Source organism: Drosophila innubila, assembly GCF_004354385.1.
Source record: "Drosophila innubila isolate TH190305 chromosome 2R unlocalized genomic scaffold, UK_Dinn_1.0 1_C_2R, whole genome shotgun sequence".
Taxonomy (NCBI): Eukaryota; Metazoa; Arthropoda; class Insecta; order Diptera; family Drosophilidae; genus Drosophila; species Drosophila innubila.
This window is the reverse complement of record NW_022995374.1, coordinates 25,542,807-25,565,320: the sequence shown is the minus strand read 5'-3', so window position 1 is coordinate 25,565,320 and position 22,514 is coordinate 25,542,807. Positions and strand designations below refer to the sequence as shown.

Genomic DNA, 22,514 nt, shown 5'->3' with positions numbered 1-22,514 from the left:
TTAAATTTTGAAAAAAATTAAAAAATAAATAGCATCTTTTGTGTATTTTAGTACCCTATAGTTTATAATTAAGTTATAAATTAGTAGCCCCACTCATTGAAAAATTTTTGTCAATTCATTTCATTCCAATTTAAAAACTCGACCTCAATTAGGTGTTACTATCGATAATTTTGCACAAATAACATTGATTATTAATGGATAGTCCAATGACTATGAAAACTCGATAGTTTAAAGAGTGATAAGTTTGCTGCATTTTTTTTAGACTACCTTTTACAATAGATACAAATTTATATATGTTTTTTATATTTTACTATATCCTTACTGTTAAATATCGATAATCTTAATATCGTTATGCCGCATGAAAATATCGCAAGTGATGAAATATCGACGGAGTGTCATCTCTCTAAACTCAGTGAGTCTGTCGACAAGTCGTGTGGTGGTAGTGGTGAAAACTTATAAGTTTTAACAAATGCATTTAAAATATCGTTAAAAGAATATAAATTATCACAATTTGTGATAAAAACTCTTCGAATAAGACTCTATCACAGTGTACGCGTGTGCAAAGTAACAAATAAGAAATTTACAAAAAAGGTAAATGTGAAATTGGGCGTGCAATAGTAAAGAAAATGGCGTAATCACGCACTCAACCAACACCAACACTAACCAACAAACGGCAACGCAAACGGAATTTACGCTCCCCAATCAGCCAGTCAGCTTTTAATGGTCGTTCTTCCAATATTTGATTTAAAAACCAGAAATATATGTATACATACATACATACATGTGTGTGCATATAAAATTGGTGTGAATGTGAAAAGTGCTTTAATGTGAGCACATAGCAGCGTAAGCGTTTTCAACGCAACTTTTTTTGTGCAGCCATATTTGTTCCGTGAAAAATGAAAATGATATGTACATACAAATATATATATGTATGACTGTGTGTGTGTGTATATATGATACATATGTGTACGTACGTATAAAGAATTAACTGAAAAAAGAATCAGTTCGTATCAGATCGTCGTCCCGTTGTTCGCAAACTCAAGCAATTTTTAACGATTCAGATTCAACGATTCGTACAAAGCAACGTCGATACGTTGTATTATGTACAAATGTTCATACATACGTACATACTTTCAATATCGACGATGGCATCACACAAGAGCGCACACGCATACAAATACAAGCAAACCTCATGCACGCACGTTCGCACGTACTACGTAGAGACAATATGTACATACGTTTGTATGTATGTACTATGTATGGATGTCGACTGGTACATAACAGAGAGTTGAACACATAAGGGCTGGCTCAATTTATAAATAAGAAGCGAAGCATGTGCTGCGCAGCAACTGCGCTGTCGCTGTAAACGGCTGCTGCTGCTGATATCGCTGCTGCTGCATTGCAGCGCAAGGGATTTTATTACGTACAGCTCGAGCGACAGCCGCTCCGTCGTTGGGTTCGTTTATATTTTTGGATATGTACATGCATACATATGTATGTGTGTGTGTATTCCGTGTGTACATGTACAATATATGCATCTCAGTGCATCTAGGAGAGCGCTCATTAAATACATATGTGCAACGTAACGTAAATCGCGACGCCATAAAAAGAACGTAACGCTTAACGGTTCAATCCCCACCCGCAACGCGTAATATATATATTTTTGACACGTATGCCTGTATGTGTGTGTGTATATGCACATACATATATAAGGGTACAACAACAAAGTCAAAATGTTCAAAGTCTAAGCATTATATCTGCTGTTGTGATCGATTGATTGAATAATGTGATTGAAATATTCATAAATATTGCGAGTCCGAACAGTGAAACTTCAATAACGAATTCTTAAGTGTGAATCACGTGAAAAACTAACACAAATACACTTGTGAGAAACAGCACAAAAAACTGTTTCCACGAATCAAATGGGAAAGATAACATGACTCAAATGTGATTTTTTTTCCTTACTCAGCGTTGAACAGATTTAAAATTATTAAGAAATTTTTTTATGACGAACTGATTATGGGAAGTATCGAATCGAGAGTTCAATCAATTAAGTACATGGATATCGAATGATGTAACATTCCTTACTTCAGAATTTTACATTGTCATTATTTAAAGTCCAAAAATACAATCATAATAATAATAACAGACTAGATCTGTAAATTCCTTTTGGCACCTCGTATTTTGTCAATATCTTATCAGGTGTCGCATCAGGTGTACCCAATTACGATGCACACACTCGAACCTCACTACAAATTGAAAAAATATCAATCAGTGTCCCACTGTATGACAGTATGACGCTTTGCGAACTGCGCACCAAGCAATGCATTTCGATAACGATTTGTATTTTATCTTAGCATAGTGTGAACTGTTCACTGTAGTACAATGTTGCATTTTGTTAATAGTTAAACTTTCGCCCTTTTGAGCGTCTACTAGATATATATTGTCACAGTGTACACGGTGGTTACACACCGACAATTGTATGTGTCAACAAAAGCTATCACATTTTATTTTAGCTTAAATTGTATTTTATATTAAATATATATATTTTTTATGATTGTAATTTTGAGCTAAACAGTTTTTTGTTGTTTATGATTTGTCCTTACGGTTAAAATTTAAAATTAATTATACAGAAAATAAAAATTTTAAATTACGTGAGAGAACAGAAATTGATAATTAAACAAACATTGACTTGTAATAAAAAGAAGAAAATAAATCAATATGAGTCATATATATAATCCTTATTATTTTTTCATATGCTATTGTAGTGCTTTGTGTTAATGTTGTATTTATCGATATATGTACATATAATAATTCTGCTTTTCTTAGTTTAGTTTAGATTTTTAATTGACTTCTTAAAATGTTATATGTTTCATTAATGTTGTTAGCTTAAAGTGACTTAGTTGTGGGTATCGGCTTAAGGAAGCAGCTGCTGCACTGGGTTCGATCAACAGTAGCCAATGTGCAACCGACTTTAATGCCGCGGTTGCCGTTGCAATCGCAGCAGCAAAAAAAACTCGCAACAACCCCAATGAGATACACACATACACAGATGCAAACGCACACACGTGTACAAATACATACACTCGCGCACAGTCGAATTTAAGCTCTCACACAAAGAGGCAAGTTGCCGACCGACCGACCGACCAGCATCATCATCAACAACAACAGCAGCTTTCTTCCCTTACTCTACTTTAAGGACGGAAAGCAAACTGGTTTTCATCCCCGTTGTGCAGACTTTAGTTTTCATTTGATTATTAATGTGAAATCGGTGGGGAAATTTGAGTCCCCAGCTGTAATAGGAAATGCCCGGATTAATCTTGGGTTATATTAGCTACCACATATTGTGCAGCTCTTAAATTAAGCGGTTCTGAGGCACAGTAAAAATACTACAAAGTAATCAAATTTATTAGTTAATTGTAGAGATGTGGTGGGTTGGGGTGGGGTGTGGTGTTGGGGTCGCTGAATATGGAGATTGGAGCATGTGCTTTGCTTGCTCGTGTCTATCGAAGCGTTGTCAGATGATAAAGCTCAAAATATACACGTAGAAACTTTGGCCTACGTGTATATATGTATATGTATCACAAATATATATACATCTGAGTAGATTTGTATTAGCAATGTATATAAAAGACTGTGGCGTTATCGCTGAGACAAGCTGAAAAACAACAAACCAAACACAACGTCAAAATAGCAAAAATTATTTTTGGCTTTGTTTTTACTCAAACGAAATAAAACACAAAAATTAATTCAATTTTCATAGAAACGAATTTATTTTAGTGTGCTTAAATCTAGTCGCAGTTAATGTTTCTTATTATTAAAGCAACTTTATTGACAATAATTAATATAACTTGACATGCTTTATTTTTGAAAACAACTTAAAGTAAGTTAAAATTTTAAGAATTAATCGTTTTTACGGTTTTGAGTGCAATTTGAGTTCAGAGACAACCTGTTTTCGTTCCTGATGCAAACATTTACTCGATTGAACAGCGATTGAATACAGGCAGGATTTGAATGCAACACCTGCCGAAACCGATTAAACTACCTGCGTCTACATTCCTTTAACAGTTGAACTTTGACCCAACCACATGTTTTATCTCAAAATATGTTGCATGTTTGGAGCGAGAGAATGAAGTCGACACACACACAATAAACGAGGTACAGAGTGAATTTTGCTAAAATCTAAAAATTTAAGAAAGAAAAAAGTACTTCGAAATATGTAGCGTAACTGCACTTGTGCATTTCTTCGTCTTTGTGTGTGTGTGTGTGTGTGTGCTCTCATTTTGAAAGAAAAGACAAAAGACAACGACCGACGATGATGCTGTCGACGACGGACGGAGAGACCTTTTATTTACTTTTTGGCATAGGGAAACGGGGACCTGTAATCTGAGTACGTTGAACATCTGTTCGATCTGAAATGCTTTTTTTTCGAGCACAAAGAAGATTTCACCAAGAAATTATTGGAATACACAACTACTAATTCAATAATAAACACACACACACACATACACATATATGCATGTGCATTTGGGAGCATTTTATATAAGTACCTCGAAACAACTGTGTGTATATATGTGTGTGTACTGTATGAAAAAACACAATGCAAAGTGTGAAACAAGACTCTTTTTTCACATACGTACCTGCTTTATTTTATTCCAGGTAAATCGACGTCGACGACAACTGAATACCTAAAAGCAACAGAGCAACAGAGCAACAACAACGAATCAGCGGCACGCAGAATAAAGAAACAAGGAAACATTTGCACAGCAACCAACAACCAGCAACCAACAAGCGACAGCAACAGCAACAGAAACTGCAGAGCTCCGACAAGAAAAACCACTTCAACGAAAGAGGATAACATATTGAAAGAGCTCTGCACACTCGCATTCGCACACACACATATATACGCAGGCTCACAAACACAATCGACAACGGAGCTGCCAACTAACACGTATATGTACGTGGGAAAGTAAACCGACATCTTTTTACGACATCGTCTCGAAGTCGTCGTATAGTTTTGCAATCAGGCGAGAGAGCGAGCGAGCAAGTTTGAACTCAGTTTGGACAGACAAGCAGACAAGCAGGGCCAGGGCCAGCCCTTTGATAACGCAAGCAACACACGAATACACGCACACACACACACACTTACGCCCACAGAGAGAGCAAAGTCAAGCGATCAACGAAAAGAGCGAGCTCAGCTGGGCACAGGGAGAGAAAGAGAGAGAGAGAGCAAGTGGGAGCACTAAAGGTGAGAGAGTCTGGTTGGCGTCGAGACTTCGTTGTAGCTGTTGCTGTTCGGTGTTTCCTAACAACCGTTAATACACAGTCGGACGCATAGCGAATTTGGAAATCACGACAGTGGCATCGCATTCGTGAAAGTGCGTCGTAGCTGTGCGTGTGCGTGAGCGTAAGCGAAGAGAGTGTTGTTCAAATTGAATGCGAGTTATTTGAGTGCATTTACGAAACAACCAGTGTTGCCACATCGCATGCAGCAACTTAGGCACATGCAAACGAGTTGTATTAATAACTAGAAAAAGAATCAGAGAGAGCGAAAGCGAGGAAACACACATACTTTAAACACCAAGCACTCCAGACTCCAAATGAAAACGCTAGTGCTCAGTCCAGACGATCTGCAGAACTTTAACAAGTTCATCTACGATCCAAAGTCGGCGGCCCAGCTGGCCGCTAGTGCAGGCGCCATTGCAGCAGCTGCCCATGGACATGGGCATGGACATGGACAAGGAGGCGTGCAGCTGGTGGCGGGTGGAACCACAGTGCCCGTCTCAACAACAGTGGGCACCGTGTGCGGTGCGGGTACTGGCACAGTGAACAACAGCACCAATAAGATAATGGCCCTCCACTACTATCTGAACCATCAGGGCAACTATGTGGGTGTGGGCACCCAGCCAGCGATTAGCCAGCCGGCCAGCAACAGTGCAGCGGCTGTACATGCACAGCAGCAACATCAGCAGCAACAATTGTTGGCCCAGTCGCAGACACAGTTAAAGCAGTTGCAGCTGAAGCAGCCAACAATTCACCAGCACCAGCAGCACATTAGTTACCACCATCATCACCCATACTACCAGCAGCAGACACAGCAACAGACGCAGTTGAGCCACAGCCATCCAGCCAGCACACATCATGCCCAGCACAAGGCGCAGGTGCAGGTGCAAACAAACAGCAGCCAACATCAACAACAACAACACCAACAGCAGCAGCAACAAAGCCAACTGCCTGTGCATGCCTTGAATCAGAATTCGAATTTCTCGGCGGCCAGTTCCAGCACGGGAGGAGGCACTGCCTCCAGCCATGCGCCTACGCAACAGTCAAACGGCTCGAGCGTTTCACCCACAATCATCAGTCATCAACCTCGCGCCGTCGTTGCTGGTGGCAGCAATAGCAACATAGCAGCTGCTGCAAATGCTCTGCTGCGTGCGACAGCAGTGGCAAATGGTCCAGCGTCGTCAACGTCACTATCGTCGTCGTCATCGTCATCAGCGTCGTCATCCTCGTCCACGTCGTCCGCCTCATCAACATCCACATCCACATCCGGCTCTGCCAACTGTGCCAAGAAACTGAAAACTGAGCCGCTGCTCTCGCAATACAATCAAACGGAACGCCTCAACTTTGCCAACACGTACATTGTGTGGAGTGAGGAGCATTGGCGCCGAGTCATCTTCCACGACGAGCGTCGCTTCAACTTGGACGGCCCGGACGGTTTCTCCTATTACTTTCACGATCTACGCAATTACGAGCGCAAACTGTCGCAGAGACCGCGCGGCAACTCAGTCTACATCTACCTGATGATATGTGTGGGCGGGCCCATTCACCTGGAGGTGTCATCTGCCAAGCAACGGCCCGAATCCTGCATTGAAGCGATCATGCGAGAGCGTCCAAACATTGTCAGCAAACTGGGCGGCAACACGGAGTTCGTTCTCCAGGATCACAACTGGATGTCGCACGCCCTGCCCACCGCCCAGGAGCTGCTCAATGTCGAGGGCTTTAAGACGCAAAAGTGGCCAACGATCGCCCACGATTTGAATATCATGGAGAACATTTGGGGCTGGCTAATCCGCGAGGTGTTCGATGGCGGGCGAAAGTTTTCGCGCAAAGACGACTTGATCTTCCGCATCAAGGAGGCGTGGTCTCGCTTACCCCACGATCTGATCACCAACCTGTACAGCACGCTCCCCGAACGCATCACCGAGCTGTATTACACTCAAGGCGTCTACACGAATTGTTGACAACCGACGCTGCAAAGCGCTGGATGTGATGAGTGTAACGATGATGAGGATAATAATGATGCTGGGAGTGGGCAGGGACAGGGAAAGGAACACGTGACAGTGGCACATGACAGAGGCACCTCCCTCATATGGCAGCTGCTTACACGCATCACGTTCTAAGTGGCCCGTTCACATGATGATCCTAGAAACGGCAAGTGGACGGGGACGAGGACGACGACGTTGGCGATCGTAAAATCTTTTCGTACATTTAACTTGACATTTTTTTGTGTATAGCTTTAAGACGTGTGCGTGCAACTCTGCAGACGGGAGCAACCGAATCTGAATCAATATCTGTATCTGTATCTGCTGCTGTCCGCATTCGATTATGTTTAGTTATGTATTAATATATATGCGAGATTCCCGCACGCCACGTGTGCCAACACTGGCAATTCCATGGGGACATCCTTATGTTGTTGTTTCAGTGTTGTCATGCCGCTTTGTAATTAGTGTTTTTATGCAACTGCAGTAATCCCCTAGTTCCTCCTCCCTCACACACATCCCTATCCTCGCCCCTACTTAGTTGTAAGATCTACTTTTAGTTGTCCTTTTAAAATAGCTCCAAAACTTCCCCCCATCCAATATCGATGTGTCCCCGAGAAACTAGTTACAAAAAATTATATTATTTGAACTTAACTCATTTTGTTGATTGTTTTTAGTTATGCAAAAGATGAAAATAGAAAAGTGCGAACAAAATTAATGCAAAGCGAGAAAAATAAACTTGTAACTAAAGTATTATTTTAAGGCATAGTTTTTTGTTGTAGCAAAATACTTACACAAAACAATACAGAAAAAAACAAAAGAAAATTAAACTAAAATTCTATCATGTAAAATTGTTTACGAACAGAAATTATATTTAAACTAATTATCAATGTAATTAATACATACCTATTAAAATTGAACGATACAAGAAAATAGGAAGATGAAAGAGAGTGCGAGAGCGAAAAAAAAGTGTTAATTTAGGATCAAAATCAACTAGTTTGGTAACTCTGAAGAGAAATAAAACAAAAGAACAACAAGTACTTGTGAACTTTGATATCATGCTGAATACATTAAAAACGCAATTCATTCATTTGACCATCCGACCAGTGGAACAAGCAGTTCCAATTCTGGCACCTGATCATACAGATCATCCTCCCTGCCATTAAAAAAAAGATAATTGACGACTTGAGCACTCGAAAAAGTGTCCTAGTGATGTTAACCTAGTCGGTTAATAAAAGGATTGAGTACATATATACTGTGTGTGTTTGTGTGTGTATATATGGTGTTTGCATACATACACATAAATAGACATATATATAAATATAAAGTACACATAAAAATATAAACTTACAAACTTAGCATACGACGAACTGAACAAACAAACAAAATTGCAGGCATCTAATCTTTAAACATAGAACACAAAATCAATAAGAATTAACTAATAATATAAATAAAACTATGCGAAAGTATCCTTGAAGTAAACATAAACTCTCAATTTGTGTAATTCAGCAAATGATGTGATTTTCCTTTTGTTTCGCTTTTTGCAATGAACTCAAAATGTCAAAACAAACAAAACCGCAAAACAAAATACAAAAATCAACAATCTTTATACATACACATAATACATATACAAAACGGAATTATTATTATTAATAAACAATGAAATGCAATTACCAATAAAAACTACCAGCAAATACGTAAAAAATAATATAAACCCAACGCATTTATTTATTGCTCAATTAGAATAACCAATCCAAATCCAACTAAATGGATAAGAACGAAAACTGGGAAAACTACTGGGTTTTATTTACGTAAATACATATATTTCCAGAGATATTCAACTAACTGGCAAGATTCATTTGTTTATTTGTTGTTATTTTAAAATGTTTATTGCATTTACGTGCGGTATAAAAATGTCAATTAAAATTCGTGTGTATATAATATTTTGAATAGGCTATAAACATATATGTAAATGTACATATACATATTTGTGTGTGTGTATATAAAATGTATATAATACTAGGCACTTAAATAGTCGGAAAAAGTTCAACCTCAGAATTGTGCACGGTTGCATGGCCAGTGAAAACTCTACTCTCTCTATAGGAATAGGAATACAGGGTATATTTTATATTTCATGATTTGTGCGCTTCCTTCAAATACTGTTTGGATCGCTGTGCATTTTGGATTTATGCTGGAATAATGCTGTGCACACAGGCGGGACTGCAAAAGGGCATGTCCTGCTTGACACAGAAACGTCCGCCGATCAGTGACTTGGAGCACTGGGCGCCGGCGCATACAAAACATTGTCCGTGCCAGTGGATGTCGCCCCAGGCGACGCCCTGATCGGCTGGTCCGATGGGCAGCTGACAGCGTTTGCAGGTGCCAGCATAGAACTTATCGTAGCACTGCAGGCAGAGGGGCATGTTCGATTTCTCGTCAGGAATGTACTGCTGTCCAGCTAGCGGTTCGTCGCACTGCAGGCAGCAAAAGTGCTTGATGTGGTAAGTGGCGCCCTCGGCGGCGGTGTACTCCTTGGTGAAGATCAACTCATCGCAGGCCTTGCATCGCGGTATTTTCAACTTAATGGCCAAGTCGCGACCGCAGTACACCTGTCCATGATGGAAAAAGTAGACCAAGTCGGCAAGCAGCTCACGGCAAGTGTGACACTTGAAGCAGCCCGGATGCCAGGCGATCTCCTTGCCCGCCCGCTCAGCCTTGACAGCCACTTCGCCCAGGTTGATCGCCAAGCTGCAGTCGCGACAGTTGATGCTGGGCAAGGCAGGAGCTCCAACGGAATCTGCAATATCAATTGAAGACGATCAATAAAGTGAGCGTTTAAGGGATAACCCCAATCTAATTACCCCTCGTTCGCTTGTCGTCGCCCAGTTGGAGGTGTTGCAGCTGCTCCGTCATGCCGGCGCAACTGGGATACATGTTCATGTGCTCAATGCCCGGAATAGTTGTAAACTTGCCCAAGCTGGCGTTGATATCCTCTCCCGACTGTCCTGGAGTTGACGGTTTCGAGCTAAAGCCGGAGTCGTTGCTGGCTGAATTCGTCAGCGTCTCGCTGCCGTAACTGATGTCACGGACTCCACTAGCACCGTTGGCCATGTCCGCAAACAACTTGTCAATGTCGTCCAGCAGTTGCTCGTCGTTCAACAGCCAGTCGTGCATCTGCTTGAGCGGCTCCAACAGCTGGCACTGATCGTGTTTGATGCCCTTGTCGTTCAGCGTCTGGAACAGGCGATTGTAGTAAGGTGCATTTGCTACTGCCGAGTGCAGCATGTGCTTATCCACGCCCACGCGTTGCAGTTGAGCCTTTGTTGCCGGCGCCAATCCCTGCAGCTGTTGTAGGTTTCCAGTGGCCGCTGGAGCTGCAGCAATAATAACCGAGGGTGCCGTTCGACCAGTTCGCGCCTCCTGCAGCGCCTGCTTTAATGGCTCCGCCTGAACGATCTGGGCAAAAACCGGATCGCGGTCGTAGTCAATGTGGGCCGGCAATCCGCAGTCATAGAGGATAGTGGACACGCCGCCAAACTTGACACGTCGCATGGGCGTATCCTGTCGCAATTGTGCACCGAAACGGGCGTGCACCGGATTCTTAATTGGCAGCGGTGAATGAAACGGAGTGGATGCTGAGGACTTCAATGGTGTTGTGGCCAACGCTGGCGGTGGGCAGACCGTGTTAATCTCCGCTTTGAACTGCGGATTGCTGGCATATTCCTTGCGAAACTCCGCAATTGGTCCCAGTCTGGGATCACGGGATATGTTAAGGTTCTTCTCCTGCAATTGGATGCGAATAAGTGAGACAAGGATATGCAAATAAAGATATTCACATTTCATACCTTTAGGATGCCCAGCAGCTTGTCGTAGATGATGCCATGTGTAACGAGGCTTTGCAGTGCAGTTTTGCTGATACCCAACAGTTTCTCCTTGGTCTGAGCACGCAGTGCGGAGTGTTCGTCGAACTGTGCTGTGGAGTCGCTCAATGGTTCCGAAAAGGCCACGAATAGTTTGGGATGAGTGTGTGCTCCTTGCTGGGAAAGAGCGTTTGCCACTTTGGGATTCGACAGCAGCTGGTCCAACGTGGCATCGGCAACTGGCGGCAGGCCCAGTGAATTCAACAGACTGTTAGAAGTGTCCAACGGCAATTGGACGCAGCTCGATTGTAAAGGCACAACATTCTCAACGTGGCCGTGAGCCAGGCGTCCCACACGGACTACAATGCCTTGGCCCACACATTGGTCGCGTAATTTCTGCACATATTGCTGAAGTTGCTGGGCCTCGGTCTCCGTTAGATTGTCGCAGAGTGCGGCATCCAGATCGTGAGGTGGCACCTGGAACTCCAGTTGCTGTTTACGCTTGTGCGCTGCGTCGCTGCCGGCAACGGGTATTTGAGCAGCGCCCAGAGTCTCCATATAGTCCGAAACGACATCGGGTGACGCATTGGGTGGCACCCACTCCACCTGCACGGGTTGACTGGCTAGAGCCTTGATCTTGATAACTGTCGGAGAGAAATGTACATATGTATATTTCGAATGAGACAGCTGTTGCTAGTCTTCTCGCACTTACACGCTGGCTTTGCGCGGATCTGGCCTAAGATTTCAAACTGCGCCCAGCCGGTGGCGTCATCATCTGTGCACAGGTGTTGATCCTTTCGGCACATGCAGTTGCGGCAGACCTTGCGCCAGAAGTGCAGATCCAGCCCAGGACACTTATCCTGGCACTCGCTACAAGGGGCACCCGCTCCAGATTCGTGTCCCAGCCTCGAGCGCTTCAGCAATTCGCGTCTGCTTTCCAGTTTGGACAGCCATTCTGGTGCCGTGGGTGTCTCAACGCAGGAATTGGAGCTGCCATTGCTGTTTGCAGTGTCTGACATCTTGTCTAATTTGTTAATTAATCATATCTCAGATACCGATCATTTAATTCAAGTATTTAATATAATTTCACGCTATGTGCAATTTTTTGCAAAGACAAAGCAAAGGCAGATTGACCACTGTTGCCAACTCTTTAGAGGTAAGAACAGCTATTTACAAATGTAGTAGCAGTGCTGCCAACTTGTTTTAATAGTCATGTCGCAACAAACGACGGGCTGGAAGGCTTATTATTGGCGTGCAACTTCAAATAAATTTAAATTTAAATGTTTAATTTTTACAATTAAGATTAATTCTAAAGATATTTTTTTAAAAATTACTTAAATTAATTAATTAATTTCATCTTAACTGGAAAGTGTACATGCACTTGGGAGTGGGGGGTACTACTTACTCTGATGTGCTGGTGGAAATTGCCTGCCATTTCCCAGTTTGCCGCGAAGCCGTGATGGAAGCTGTGATGGACTACACGGTCGTCCTTTCGCCTTTTGATTTTAAATATACCTCCATTTAAAATGTATGTAATCGTTTTTGTTTCGTCGGCCATCTCAAGAAAAGTCAAATTTTTCTTAATTAATTAAATTCTGTTCAAAAAGCACCGTTAGTTCTCGCGGCGTCCTTTTAAATTAGGGCTGCCACTCTAGAACACTCGATTATTTTTATGTCGATTCGGTTTTAAAAAATCGATTCTGAACACGAAAAACATCGATAAGCTGGAAAATTTAAATTTTAGTTTATGCAAATTTAAAAATGCAATAACTTTGAAATTAATTAACATTTTGTTGAAAATTTAAAATTCGAAATTCAAAAGAAAAAATATATAAATTTTAATGAGGGCTTGAAGCTTGTCAACCTAAGGGGAGAGAAGTTAAAAATTAAATTCTAAAAAATAAAAAAATATCATAAAATCGAGAAAATTCCAACAAAAACTCTGCAAAAATGTAAAAAATTCTAGCTTCAAAAATAAAAAATTCCAATTAAGTTAAATTTTCGTAGTTGCAACTAAATTTTTTTGTTTTATTAAATTAGAACAAGCTGCCAGATCTGAAAATTTTGTAGGGTGGCAGCCCCACTACTTTCGCGTGTTGCACTAAAAAAGAGACAAGTTGCAACTTTGAGTATTTATTTGTTTATTTTTGTCGAGAAACTTTTTAAAAACGCGTAAATCTTAATTTGTTCTTGTAAGACTTAAAGAAATACAAAAAGATAGACATAGCGGAAATCAGGAGGCATTTGCGAACGCTAAAAAAAAAAATGCAATAAACGTATGTATGCATGTGAAAACAATTGAGTCGTCCCACTGAAAAGTGAAAGTGCAGTAGGACAGACGACGACAGATTGATAGAAGAGTTTCCCTAATTGACAATAAAAACTTACGAAATTGTTTACGACTAAACGAAATCGTGGTAATGTTTGTTTTATTACCGGTAAAATTTTTGTATCTTTGGAGAACAAATTGACTTTGAAATTCGCACGGTGGTTGTTTTTGATTTCCGTGTTTTCTTGCCTCTGTGAATTTGTCTGTGCGCGTGTGTGTGTGTGTGTGTGTATGTATGCATATGTATGTGTGTGTAAGAGTGACTGAATGACGCGTGTGTTGGGAGGGGGGAAAAGTGGTACATGCAATTGAATTAAATTCGTTTATAAAAAGTGATTAAAATTTGAAAAAGGCGAAGGGGTGAAGCGTTCGCGGCAACTCTTCCCACAAATTGTCAGACACTACATTTTCCAATTGATATTTGCAGCTGCTGTGGGCTTAACTGATTATCTATTAGCCAAATTAAACGCTGTTTGTTGCCACTGAACTGATCTGTAAGTATGACTGAAAAGTACGACGGCAATGGCGACTATTCCACGTACAATGAGGAGGACAGCAACGAGTACGGGGGCGGAGGTAAACCGCGCAAAAGTGTTGGCAGCGTCGGCGCTCACAACGGCGACGCTGGCGCCCACGAGCATCACGGCGGTCCTGAGGGCAGCGGCAACGTGCAGCTTAATGAAAAGGCCAACGAATACATACGCGACTGCATGGCCGAGAGGAATCGCATGGACCGCAAGTTTCCCATTGCCGAGAAGCTTTTAGAGGGTGGTAAGATACAATCAGCGATCTCTTATTAATACGGATGATGATTGAACAAGTCTTTTGCAGAGATTGAAAAGGTGCAGACCACTGGACGCATTCCGTCGCGCGAGCAAAAGTATGCTGACATATATCGAGAGAAGCCATTACGCATATCACAGCGGGTTTTGGTTCCCATACGCGAACATCCTAAGGTATGCACATACAAATGCATCTGGTATTATATCATAAGAGTATCTTAATCTTTACCGCTTTTGGAATTGCAGTTTAACTTTGTGGGAAAGCTGCTGGGTCCCAAAGGCAACTCGTTGCGTCGCTTGCAGGAGGAAACGCTGTGTAAGATGACGGTGCTTGGCCGTAACTCAATGCGGGACCGGGCTAAGGAAGAGGAGTTGCGTATCTCCAAAGATCCAAAATATGCGCACCTTAACAGCGATTTACACGTGGAAATATCAACGATTGCGCCACCCGCAGAGGCTTATGCACGAATCGCGTACGCTATGGCCGAGCTGCGCAAGTATCTGATACCGGACAGCAACGACATCATTCGCCAGGAGCAGCTACGTGAGTTAATGGATAGTACTAGCCTCAACGATAGCGACACCAATACGAAAGGCTCCTACAAGAAAATGCCGCATATTCAGAGCTCTAACTCTGGCGCCAATTCAATGGGCGGTTCTGGTTCGTCTAATTCTGGCGGTGGTAGCGCTGGGATAGCGAAAAATGTGCCTCATCATGGTTACAGAGGTACTCAACAGTCGTCGTTCAGCAAAAATGTGTTGGCACCCAAGCAAAAGGTCATGTCAATTCTCGAGAAGGCCAGAACCGCAATGGATGAGACTTACGGGTGAGTTTGACTGTTAAAGGAAATTAAATTCTTACTTCGTACTAATTTAAACTGTTTGCCCTCATGCAGTCGCGGCTATGAAGATGGAATTGCCTATGATCCGCATCAGTCGTACGACACCTACAGCTATGCATCACACGTCGTACACGGACACGGGCATGGACCCCCCACGAGCATTCTAGGTGGCGTTGGAAACATAAGTGGGGTTGGCGGCGGCGGGAGCGGTGTACGCGGCGGTCACTACGAAACTTCAGATTACGAAACGGATTACACGCGACGGGACTACTATCAACACTCACCCGGCTATGCAGGTAGGAAAGATAGAATGGCACAAATGAACTATTTTAATAATGCTTCTTACTTTGCAGGTGGTGGCGCAGCAGCGCAATCAAATCCCAACATCGCAGCGGGCCTTAATTCGAATCACAATCGCAGTCATGTTAACAGGTGAAAATTGCTGGGTTCCAGCAACGCCAGCAATGGAGGTGGAGTGAGAGGCGCAAATATTGCAATAAATCCTATACCAAAAATCCCCAATCTGACCATGAACCGCAACAGGAGCAGCTTTTTAATGCCTAGATCTGACACAAGTGACTGCAGCATTGGCCGTAACAACGACAGCAATAAAAACAGTGTCAGTAATGATAACAAAAAGAACGGCTGCTTAAAGGTAAAAAAAACTGAGACATTTACGCAGTGTAATAATTGGATAGAGTAGTTCTAGGTATAATTATGAGTATCTTTTGTCACAGCATCAACTGCAACAAGCAACACAACAACAGCAACAACAACAACATCAACAACAACAACAGCAACAACAACAACAGCCACACTCACAACAATCGTTGACATTGGTCCAACAAGAACACCAACAACAAAATTACCCACCGCACAACAGTAACATCAGCTACAAGAACTACAACAATCATTTGATTAAGAATAATAACGATTTCATCGATGTGACCATGACGACATATTCCATATCCTCGTATACACTGAACCAAAAGTATCCAACAAATGGCCAAAAGTATTCCGTAGCTGCTAGCAGCAACAACAATAACAACATTCAGACATTAGGCAGTAAAAACAAGAACAAATACAGCAAAAACCACACAGCGCCCAGTATGCTTTTAGTAAGGTATTGAAATCGTTATAAAGAGCACAAATAATCAAATGGACATTTACAGCAATTCCTTGTCCAGTTCATCGTTCCTTGCACATACCCCGACACGACACAAGTCACGGCTTTTGGAAATGTAAATACGCAGATCCATTTCATGATGGCTTCAAGCTGCTTTGACTACATAGTACATATACATATCTAATACTCATACTTATAAATACATAATACAATATGTATACATTTAGCCTGCAATTATTCAACATCATGGAAAACTATTTATTTGCATTCACAAAAAGCCGTTGATTTTAAATCGCACATAATTAACAACACTTTACTCCAACTCTAAATGCAACTAAATTCTTTTACAGCCCATATAATCCTTCGCTTCACATTTGTGAGTTACCGCTATTACCGGTGCAGATTTTCTGATTCACATTCACAAATCTAACAGATAGAATTAACAATAACTACATGACAACAAATCAAGAGAAAACAAACAAAATAAAAATAAAACAAACATTACAAATACTTTGTACACTAAGAGGGAAGATGAAGATTTACATACGAAAACCTTAAATTATACATATATATATATATATATATATATGTACATATTTTTGAGTGCAAGGGACTCATTAGATGATAATGCAGCTGGATCTACAAGTTGAAATTTTACTTTGTGTTGGACGACGGATGCAGACGCAGGACAATTTAGGTCCGCTTTTTTTAATCTACATATATTTACACAGAGTAAAACATCTTTAAGATACTACTTAGTATTCAAAGTGAAATAATTGAAAAATTATTTAAAAAATAAAGCGTTAAATAATAAGTTGGGTACAGCTTAAAGCTGTCTATATAATACTATATAATATTAAAACTAAAACTAATGCATACAATATTTTATAAAACAAAAGAATGTCAACAGCACCGCTCGATCTCCAGAATAGAATAGAAATGCTCTCATTACTTTGCTTATCTTCAGTGATTTGATAGAATGCAACATATAAATCTTTTCAAATTAATACACTTGAATCGATTTGATCTTTTAATTCTATCTATTTTGGAGATTGGGTATGTACAGGGTACATGGCGTACTTATTTAGGTATGTGTATGTGTGACTATCGCACAGTTGAAGTGGAAATCTATAAGATTTAGTTACTTAAAGAAACTATATAATTGGGCACATTTAAAATAAATTGAATATAACTTAATAAATATATTAATATAAATATATATATATATATACAGAACATAATATTTACAAAACTAATTAAATAAATGATCGACAACATTGGAATGAAAATATATTTATAAATATACGAATAAAATACTCATAACTTAATATATATTTATATTATTCAAAGAATGTGAATAAAAGCCCATAATTATGTGGATAATGCTGCAAATGATTACTTTATTGAAACAATATGGAAATATAATACAATGATATGAATAATAAATACTCATTAAATTTAAATAATAAGATGTCCGGAGTCGATAAGCTCAAAACTAACTTAATCAGGGGTGCCACAGAAATAGAAACCAACCGAAATTCTACCAAATATATATGAAGTTTGGGAGATTATCAGTTGGTTTCGCTTTTTGTGGCACCCCTGAATACATTTCTTTCAATGCAGATTTAATATTTATTTTATTCATAATTTATTACTATATACTTGAAAATTGTAAAAAAAAATAAAAAGAAAACAATGCCAAAATTTAAGTTTCGAAAATGAATTTGAATACATACATAAGTTTGTGCCAAATGTAATTTACTATTTACTCGTATAACCCACTTTCCAGTTCGAAATTGTTAACATTTACATGAGTTTAACTTTTCTACACATATTTAAACCCTTTTGTACTTATAAAATGGAGTTGAGAATTGAATTCACCTCTACATCCCTATCAATCTTTAAATGATTTTAAATTTGTTTAATACAAATTTGTAGTAATTATAAGTTGAGCATTTCATTTATAACAATTCCAACACATAGTTGGGAAAGTGCAAAAAACATAATAAAAGCAGATAAATAAATATCAAGTCCAAAAAGCAAATTGTTGCAAGTAAAGCAAAGCGTAATAAATACTTATAACCATGTGAACGTTAAATTGTTGAAAACAATAAAAATCTAGTTTGTAAAACAATATCAGTAAAAAAAATGATATATTCATTTATTTGATCTAACTATTGTTATTATTATACAAAAGTAAAATGAATATATAATATACATACCTAAAAGGCGCTTCCAGACGCCCAAATTGAATTGAATTGAAATTTACATTAGTACTTCAGTGGATGACAAAAGTTTAAATAAATACAGTTACAACCAAGGCTGCAAACCACAAAATTTTTGGAGAAGGTTTAGTTTAATAGTTCGAGATTTTGGTTCGGTTGGGACGTCGGTTTAAGGAACTTCTGACATCTGTAACCTTTGCTAAAACCGTAACAAAAAATCTTTATTATTAGACAGAAAACAAAAACAGCAATTACTCAAACAAAATAAACGCTTAGTAACCGACTCATCTTTAATAGTTGGTTTCGGTTCAATAAGGCATTAAATTCAAACTACTTATTTTTTATTTTGGATTTCAAGAATCATTGGTAACAAATTAAAATATTTTTCAAATTATTGTGAGTAATGGAATGTATGTAACAGGGAGACGGAGGCATCTCCGACCTATAAACTATATATATTCTTGAACAGCATAAACAGCCGAGTCGATACAGCCATGTGTGTCTGTCCGTCCGTCCGTCCGTATGAACAAAAGGATCTCGGAGACTATAAGAGTTAGAGCAACCAAATTTGGCGCACAGATTTTTGTACACCCCACCACCACCACTGTATTAACGTTATCTATTATTAATATCTATTATCCCACTAAATCGCATCAAGATCGGACAATTAGAAAGGCAGTTTTGGCCAGGTAATGTTTTTAACGTAATACAAGTAATTTCTTTGAAGTACTTTTACATATATTGAAATAAGTAACGGGTATCCTATGGTCGGGATCTCGACTATAGCCTTTCCGACTAGTTTTTTTTCTCTGAACAAAGTCCTTGTGCCTTGGTTCAATTTGATGCACTAAAATTTTTTTTTCTGAATTATTTTGAAATTTTGGGTCAGAACTGGTTTGTAGCCTTGTTTACAACACAAAATATAATAATATAAAATACTATGAATTCCCCGCCCTTTAAAAAAATATGAATACAAAAACGAAACCATTAAATATTGAGATATTCTCATTAATTATTACATGTACAATTAAAAAATAAATAAATATATATTTAAAATGTATGCTAAAAACAATCACATCCAGAAATTCTTTTGACTTTATATTTATAACACTAGGCAACAACATTTAGGACCCCAGATAAAAGAAAAGAACATAAGACTTTTCTGTGGTAGCTATTTTAAAGTGTAACTTTTTTGTTCTTCGCTTGTTTTAGAAAGCTTACATAGTTTTAATTATAAATCGATAGTTGTACCGCTTATCATTCTTGAATTGATATTTTTTTTTTTTTTGATATTTTTGCGACCTTAAAATTCTAGGAAAACTCGAAAAAATAATTCTGACACTTGTTTTGAATCAGTATATGCATAGCTGTATTTATTGGGCGTTGTTTAATGTATGATTTACTAGGCGTGCAATTTTAAAATGTTGTTTTTTTTTATGAAAAGCTTATTATAATCTATAAAAGATTTGTAATTCAAAGTATTCGCCCTATGCCGAAAGAAATCTTTACGTTTCGTTAACATCCATTTATCGACTTATTTTAGTACATCCTCGAAAGAAAAGGAGTGGTGTTCAGCCAGTACGTGTCCCATCGATGAGAACAAATGCCGATCAGAAGGCGCCAGGTATTTTCGCGATGTTTATCAAAAATATTAAATTCACCACTTTTAACAAGTTAAAAACAGCGTTCACAAGTCTTGACAGTTGGAAAAAGATCGCTGTAAGTCTACACAAGAATTCGATGTCTTTTTGTCGTGGATAAAATTTGAAACAAACTTGATCTGGGTGGGGTGTATAGAAGTCTGTGAGTGAAAGTTTGGTATCTCTATCTCTTATAGTCTCTGAGATCCTTTTGTTCATACGGTCGGACGGACGGACAGACATACATGGCTATATCGACTCTGCTATTGATGCTGATCAATAATATATTTAATTTATAGGGTCGGAGATGCCTCCTTTTCCCTGTTACATACATTCCAACGAACACAATATACCCTTTTACTTATTTTTTAAGTAACGGGTATAAAAATACTCAAATATTTTTTTTTTACAACTACTGACAGCTAATCGACATTTTAAACAAAATTTTTTTTTATCTAGGGATGTTTTTTCTGATTTCCATTTGGAGGGGTTCTGACCTGTAGAGTAAAAAAGGGTTTTTCTTGATATATCTCACAAAGTACACTAGGCAACAGCCCCATTCTGAATTTAACGAAACCGACTTTTTTGGATAGATATGGGGCCCCAAACGACGAAAAACATTTTTTTTTCTATGTCAGAGTTTTTTTTTTAGAATTTTATAAAATTTGTCTTTTTTTCGATCCGTTTTTAGAGGTATGCCCACTTTTGTCATCATTACTCGAGAATGGTAAAGCCGATTTTCAAAAGCTATACTTTTCCTTAAAGCGAATGCATATATCTGTAATTCATCAATACACAGTCTAAGATTTAAGACAGTAGTATAAGAGCTATTAATTTTTGAATTAAAAAAATTCAAAGAAAGATTGAAAAAATTTCTAAACTTCGGTTTTAATTTTTTTTTGCAAAGCTGCATTAATTGAGCGTCGTTTAAGATATTATTCATTTAATCTATGGAGAAACGGCGACATAATAAAATCTTATATCTATGCATGGTTTTCTTGATTTTTACGACTTTCTTGTAGAGCGGCATAACCTTAAGTATGAACATTTTTTTTGTGTATTTTGAGATGTCCTAACCAAGTTCACAGAATTTGAATTTGTTATCGTCTTACAAATTATGACCAAAGTTGGCTTTAATCGGTCGACTATATCATATAGTTGGCATAGGAACGATCGGTCGAAAATCCATCTTTAGTATGAATAGTAGTGTTATTTTTTTTCTTGTGTTAAAGTTTTTCTATTTAAAATTAAAAAAAAAACTCTGCTTTAGACAAAAAAAAAAATGATTTTCGTCATTTGGGGCCCCATATCTATCCAAAAAAGTCGGTTTGGTGAAATTCAGAAGAAAAAAGTCAAAATTTGTTGCCTAGTGTTATCAATTTGTTGCTGTCCTACACATTCAGACTATATTTGGACAAAATCGGATAACTGAATGATTTGCCATAGGAAGAATTGGTTGAGCATCAGCCTTTATTAAAAAAATGTTGTTGTTTCTTAAGATATAGTTACCAATCTCACAGGTTGTGTATTTAGTTCAAATCGGTTCACTACCTCATATAGCTGAAATAGGAACGATCGGTCGAAAATCTATATTTAGTTTCAAAAACTTTTTTTTTTTTTAACATATTTTAACCAAACTCACAACACTTTAAATCTCTGATACGATGGTCTAGGATATATCAGGACAGCTAAGACTAGTGATGCAAATCCAAATTTTAGATCGAAATAAAAAATAGCCGCAAATAAGTATCGGGTTGTCGATATATCGAAAAATAGTAAATCAAAAAAATTTTTTTTTATTTCGAAAATGCAATTGTAATTAAAAAACACACGCACATTTTAATTAAAAATCTAATTTTTCTTGTATCGTTTTTATGCCTTATTCAAACTTTAACAATTTTGTAAGTTATTTACTACGGCCGTCCATCAAAAATTTAACCACCAAACGTAATTCTACAAATTACATGCGATGAGCAATCACCAGTGAGTTGTTGATTTTTGTTTAAATCATCGAGTTGAGGTACTCGATAATCGCTTTCGCGAAAATCGTTGTCGACATTTCGATACATTTTTGTATCACTAGGTAAGACCCATCAACCACCCCGTAAGATCAGAGGTATACCGCAGGTACCTTAAAAGAGAATCTTTAATTTGGGGGAGAGAGAAATTGGTTGGTTGGCGAATAAACATATTATGCAAAATCTAGTCATAAGAATAAAGTTCCTAGTCGATTCCTAGTAGATTGAAGTGCCTAGTCGCTCTGATGAAGACATTGAAGATGAGTCGTTCTAATAGTGCTTGAGAGTTAATATTAAGAAGCTGCACAAAATATTTTAAAATTCTTCTTCACTACTGAACAGTACTTTCAGACACTATGATCTAGTTTAGCTTTGACAGCAACTATAGCAAAAAATTTCTGATATTCAATTTTGTGACGAACAAAATTCA

At 38.7% G+C, this 22,514-nt stretch overlaps 4 protein-coding genes across 7 annotated transcripts; 3 read left to right on the top strand and 1 right to left on the bottom strand.

Moving 5' to 3' along the window:
* The first annotated feature begins 375 nt into the window (after window positions 1–375).
* On the top strand, window positions 376–8,686 carry LOC117784319. Of its 2 annotated transcripts, none has more exons than XM_034622018.1 (2): window positions 376–591; window positions 4,660–8,686. In XM_034622018.1, the coding sequence occupies exon 2, from the start codon at window positions 5,601–5,603 to the stop codon at window positions 7,242–7,244; it is 1,644 nt and encodes a 547-aa protein (XP_034477909.1). In that variant the 5' UTR covers window positions 376–591; window positions 4,660–5,600; the 3' UTR covers window positions 7,245–8,686. The 2 variants fall into 2 exon arrangements, with proteins under 2 accessions (XP_034477909.1, XP_034477910.1); XM_034622019.1 differs by lacking the exon at window positions 376–591 and adding an exon at window positions 706–827.
* A 603-nt stretch (window positions 8,687–9,289) lies between these two features.
* LOC117784317 lies at window positions 9,290–12,260 on the bottom strand. The gene is made up of 4 exons (XM_034622016.1): window positions 11,835–12,260; window positions 11,108–11,766; window positions 10,124–11,045; window positions 9,290–10,059 (listed from the first exon to the last, which is right to left on the bottom strand). Exons 1-4 carry the CDS (start codon window positions 12,139–12,141, stop codon window positions 9,449–9,451), a joined length of 2,499 nt encoding a protein of 832 aa, XP_034477907.1. The 5' UTR covers window positions 12,142–12,260; the 3' UTR covers window positions 9,290–9,448.
* Window positions 12,261–13,194: 934 nt separating this feature from the next.
* On the top strand, window positions 13,195–15,684 carry LOC117785594 (KH domain-containing, RNA-binding, signal transduction-associated protein 2-like). Of its 3 annotated transcripts, none has more exons than XM_034623689.1 (5): window positions 13,195–13,398; window positions 13,879–14,222; window positions 14,283–14,407; window positions 14,480–15,060; window positions 15,130–15,511. In XM_034623689.1, the coding sequence occupies exons 2-5, from the start codon at window positions 13,952–13,954 to the stop codon at window positions 15,509–15,511; spliced, it is 1,359 nt and encodes a 452-aa protein (XP_034479580.1). In that variant the 5' UTR covers window positions 13,195–13,398; window positions 13,879–13,951. The 3 variants fall into 3 exon arrangements, with proteins under 3 accessions (XP_034479580.1, XP_034479582.1, XP_034479581.1); XM_034623691.1 differs by lacking the exon at window positions 13,195–13,398 and having other exon boundaries at window positions 13,952–14,222; window positions 15,130–15,371; window positions 15,429–15,684; XM_034623690.1 differs by lacking the exon at window positions 13,195–13,398 and having other exon boundaries at window positions 13,952–14,222; window positions 15,130–15,684.
* Window positions 15,585–17,653, top strand: LOC117785596 (probable basic-leucine zipper transcription factor E). Its single transcript, XM_034623693.1, has 4 exons — window positions 15,585–15,730; window positions 15,813–15,844; window positions 15,890–16,198; window positions 16,552–17,653. The coding sequence occupies exons 1-4, from the start codon at window positions 15,605–15,607 to the stop codon at window positions 16,610–16,612; spliced, it is 528 nt and encodes a 175-aa protein (XP_034479584.1). The 5' UTR covers window positions 15,585–15,604; the 3' UTR covers window positions 16,613–17,653.
* The last annotated feature ends 4,861 nt before the right edge of the window (window positions 17,654–22,514 follow it).

What these genes read in the sequence shown, in the direction of transcription:
- LOC117784319 (XM_034622018.1), top strand. Translation starts at nt 5,601, where the DNA reads ATGAAAACGCTAGTGCTCAGTCCAGACGATCTGCAGAACTTTAACAAG.
- LOC117784317 (XM_034622016.1), bottom strand. Translation starts at nt 12,141, where the DNA reads ATGTCAGACACTGCAAACAGCAATGGCAGCTCCAATTCCTGCGTTGAG. An exon ending in GATCCGCGCAAAGCCAGCGT is followed by an intron (nt 11,767 to 11,834) that starts GTAAGTGCGAGA and finishes TCTCTCCGACAG; the next exon opens with TTATCAAGATCAAGGCTCTA. An exon ending in AGCTGCTGGGCATCCTAAAG is followed by an intron (nt 11,046 to 11,107) that starts GTATGAAATGTG and finishes ATCCAATTGCAG; the next exon opens with GAGAAGAACCTTAACATATC.
- LOC117785594 (XM_034623690.1), top strand. Translation starts at nt 13,952, where the DNA reads ATGACTGAAAAGTACGACGGCAATGGCGACTATTCCACGTACAATGAG. An exon ending in CGAGAAGCTTTTAGAGGGTG is followed by an intron (nt 14,223 to 14,282) that starts GTAAGATACAAT and finishes AGTCTTTTGCAG; the next exon opens with AGATTGAAAAGGTGCAGACC. An exon ending in CCATACGCGAACATCCTAAG is followed by an intron (nt 14,408 to 14,479) that starts GTATGCACATAC and finishes TTGGAATTGCAG; the next exon opens with TTTAACTTTGTGGGAAAGCT.
- LOC117785596 (XM_034623693.1), top strand. Translation starts at nt 15,605, where the DNA reads ATGAACCGCAACAGGAGCAGCTTTTTAATGCCTAGATCTGACACAAGT. An exon ending in CAAGCAACACAACAACAGCA is followed by an intron (nt 15,845 to 15,889) that starts ACAACAACAACA and finishes ACAACAACAGCC; the next exon opens with ACACTCACAACAATCGTTGA. An exon ending in CCCAGTATGCTTTTAGTAAG is followed by an intron (nt 16,199 to 16,551) that starts GTATTGAAATCG and finishes ATTCTTTTACAG; the next exon opens with CCCATATAATCCTTCGCTTC.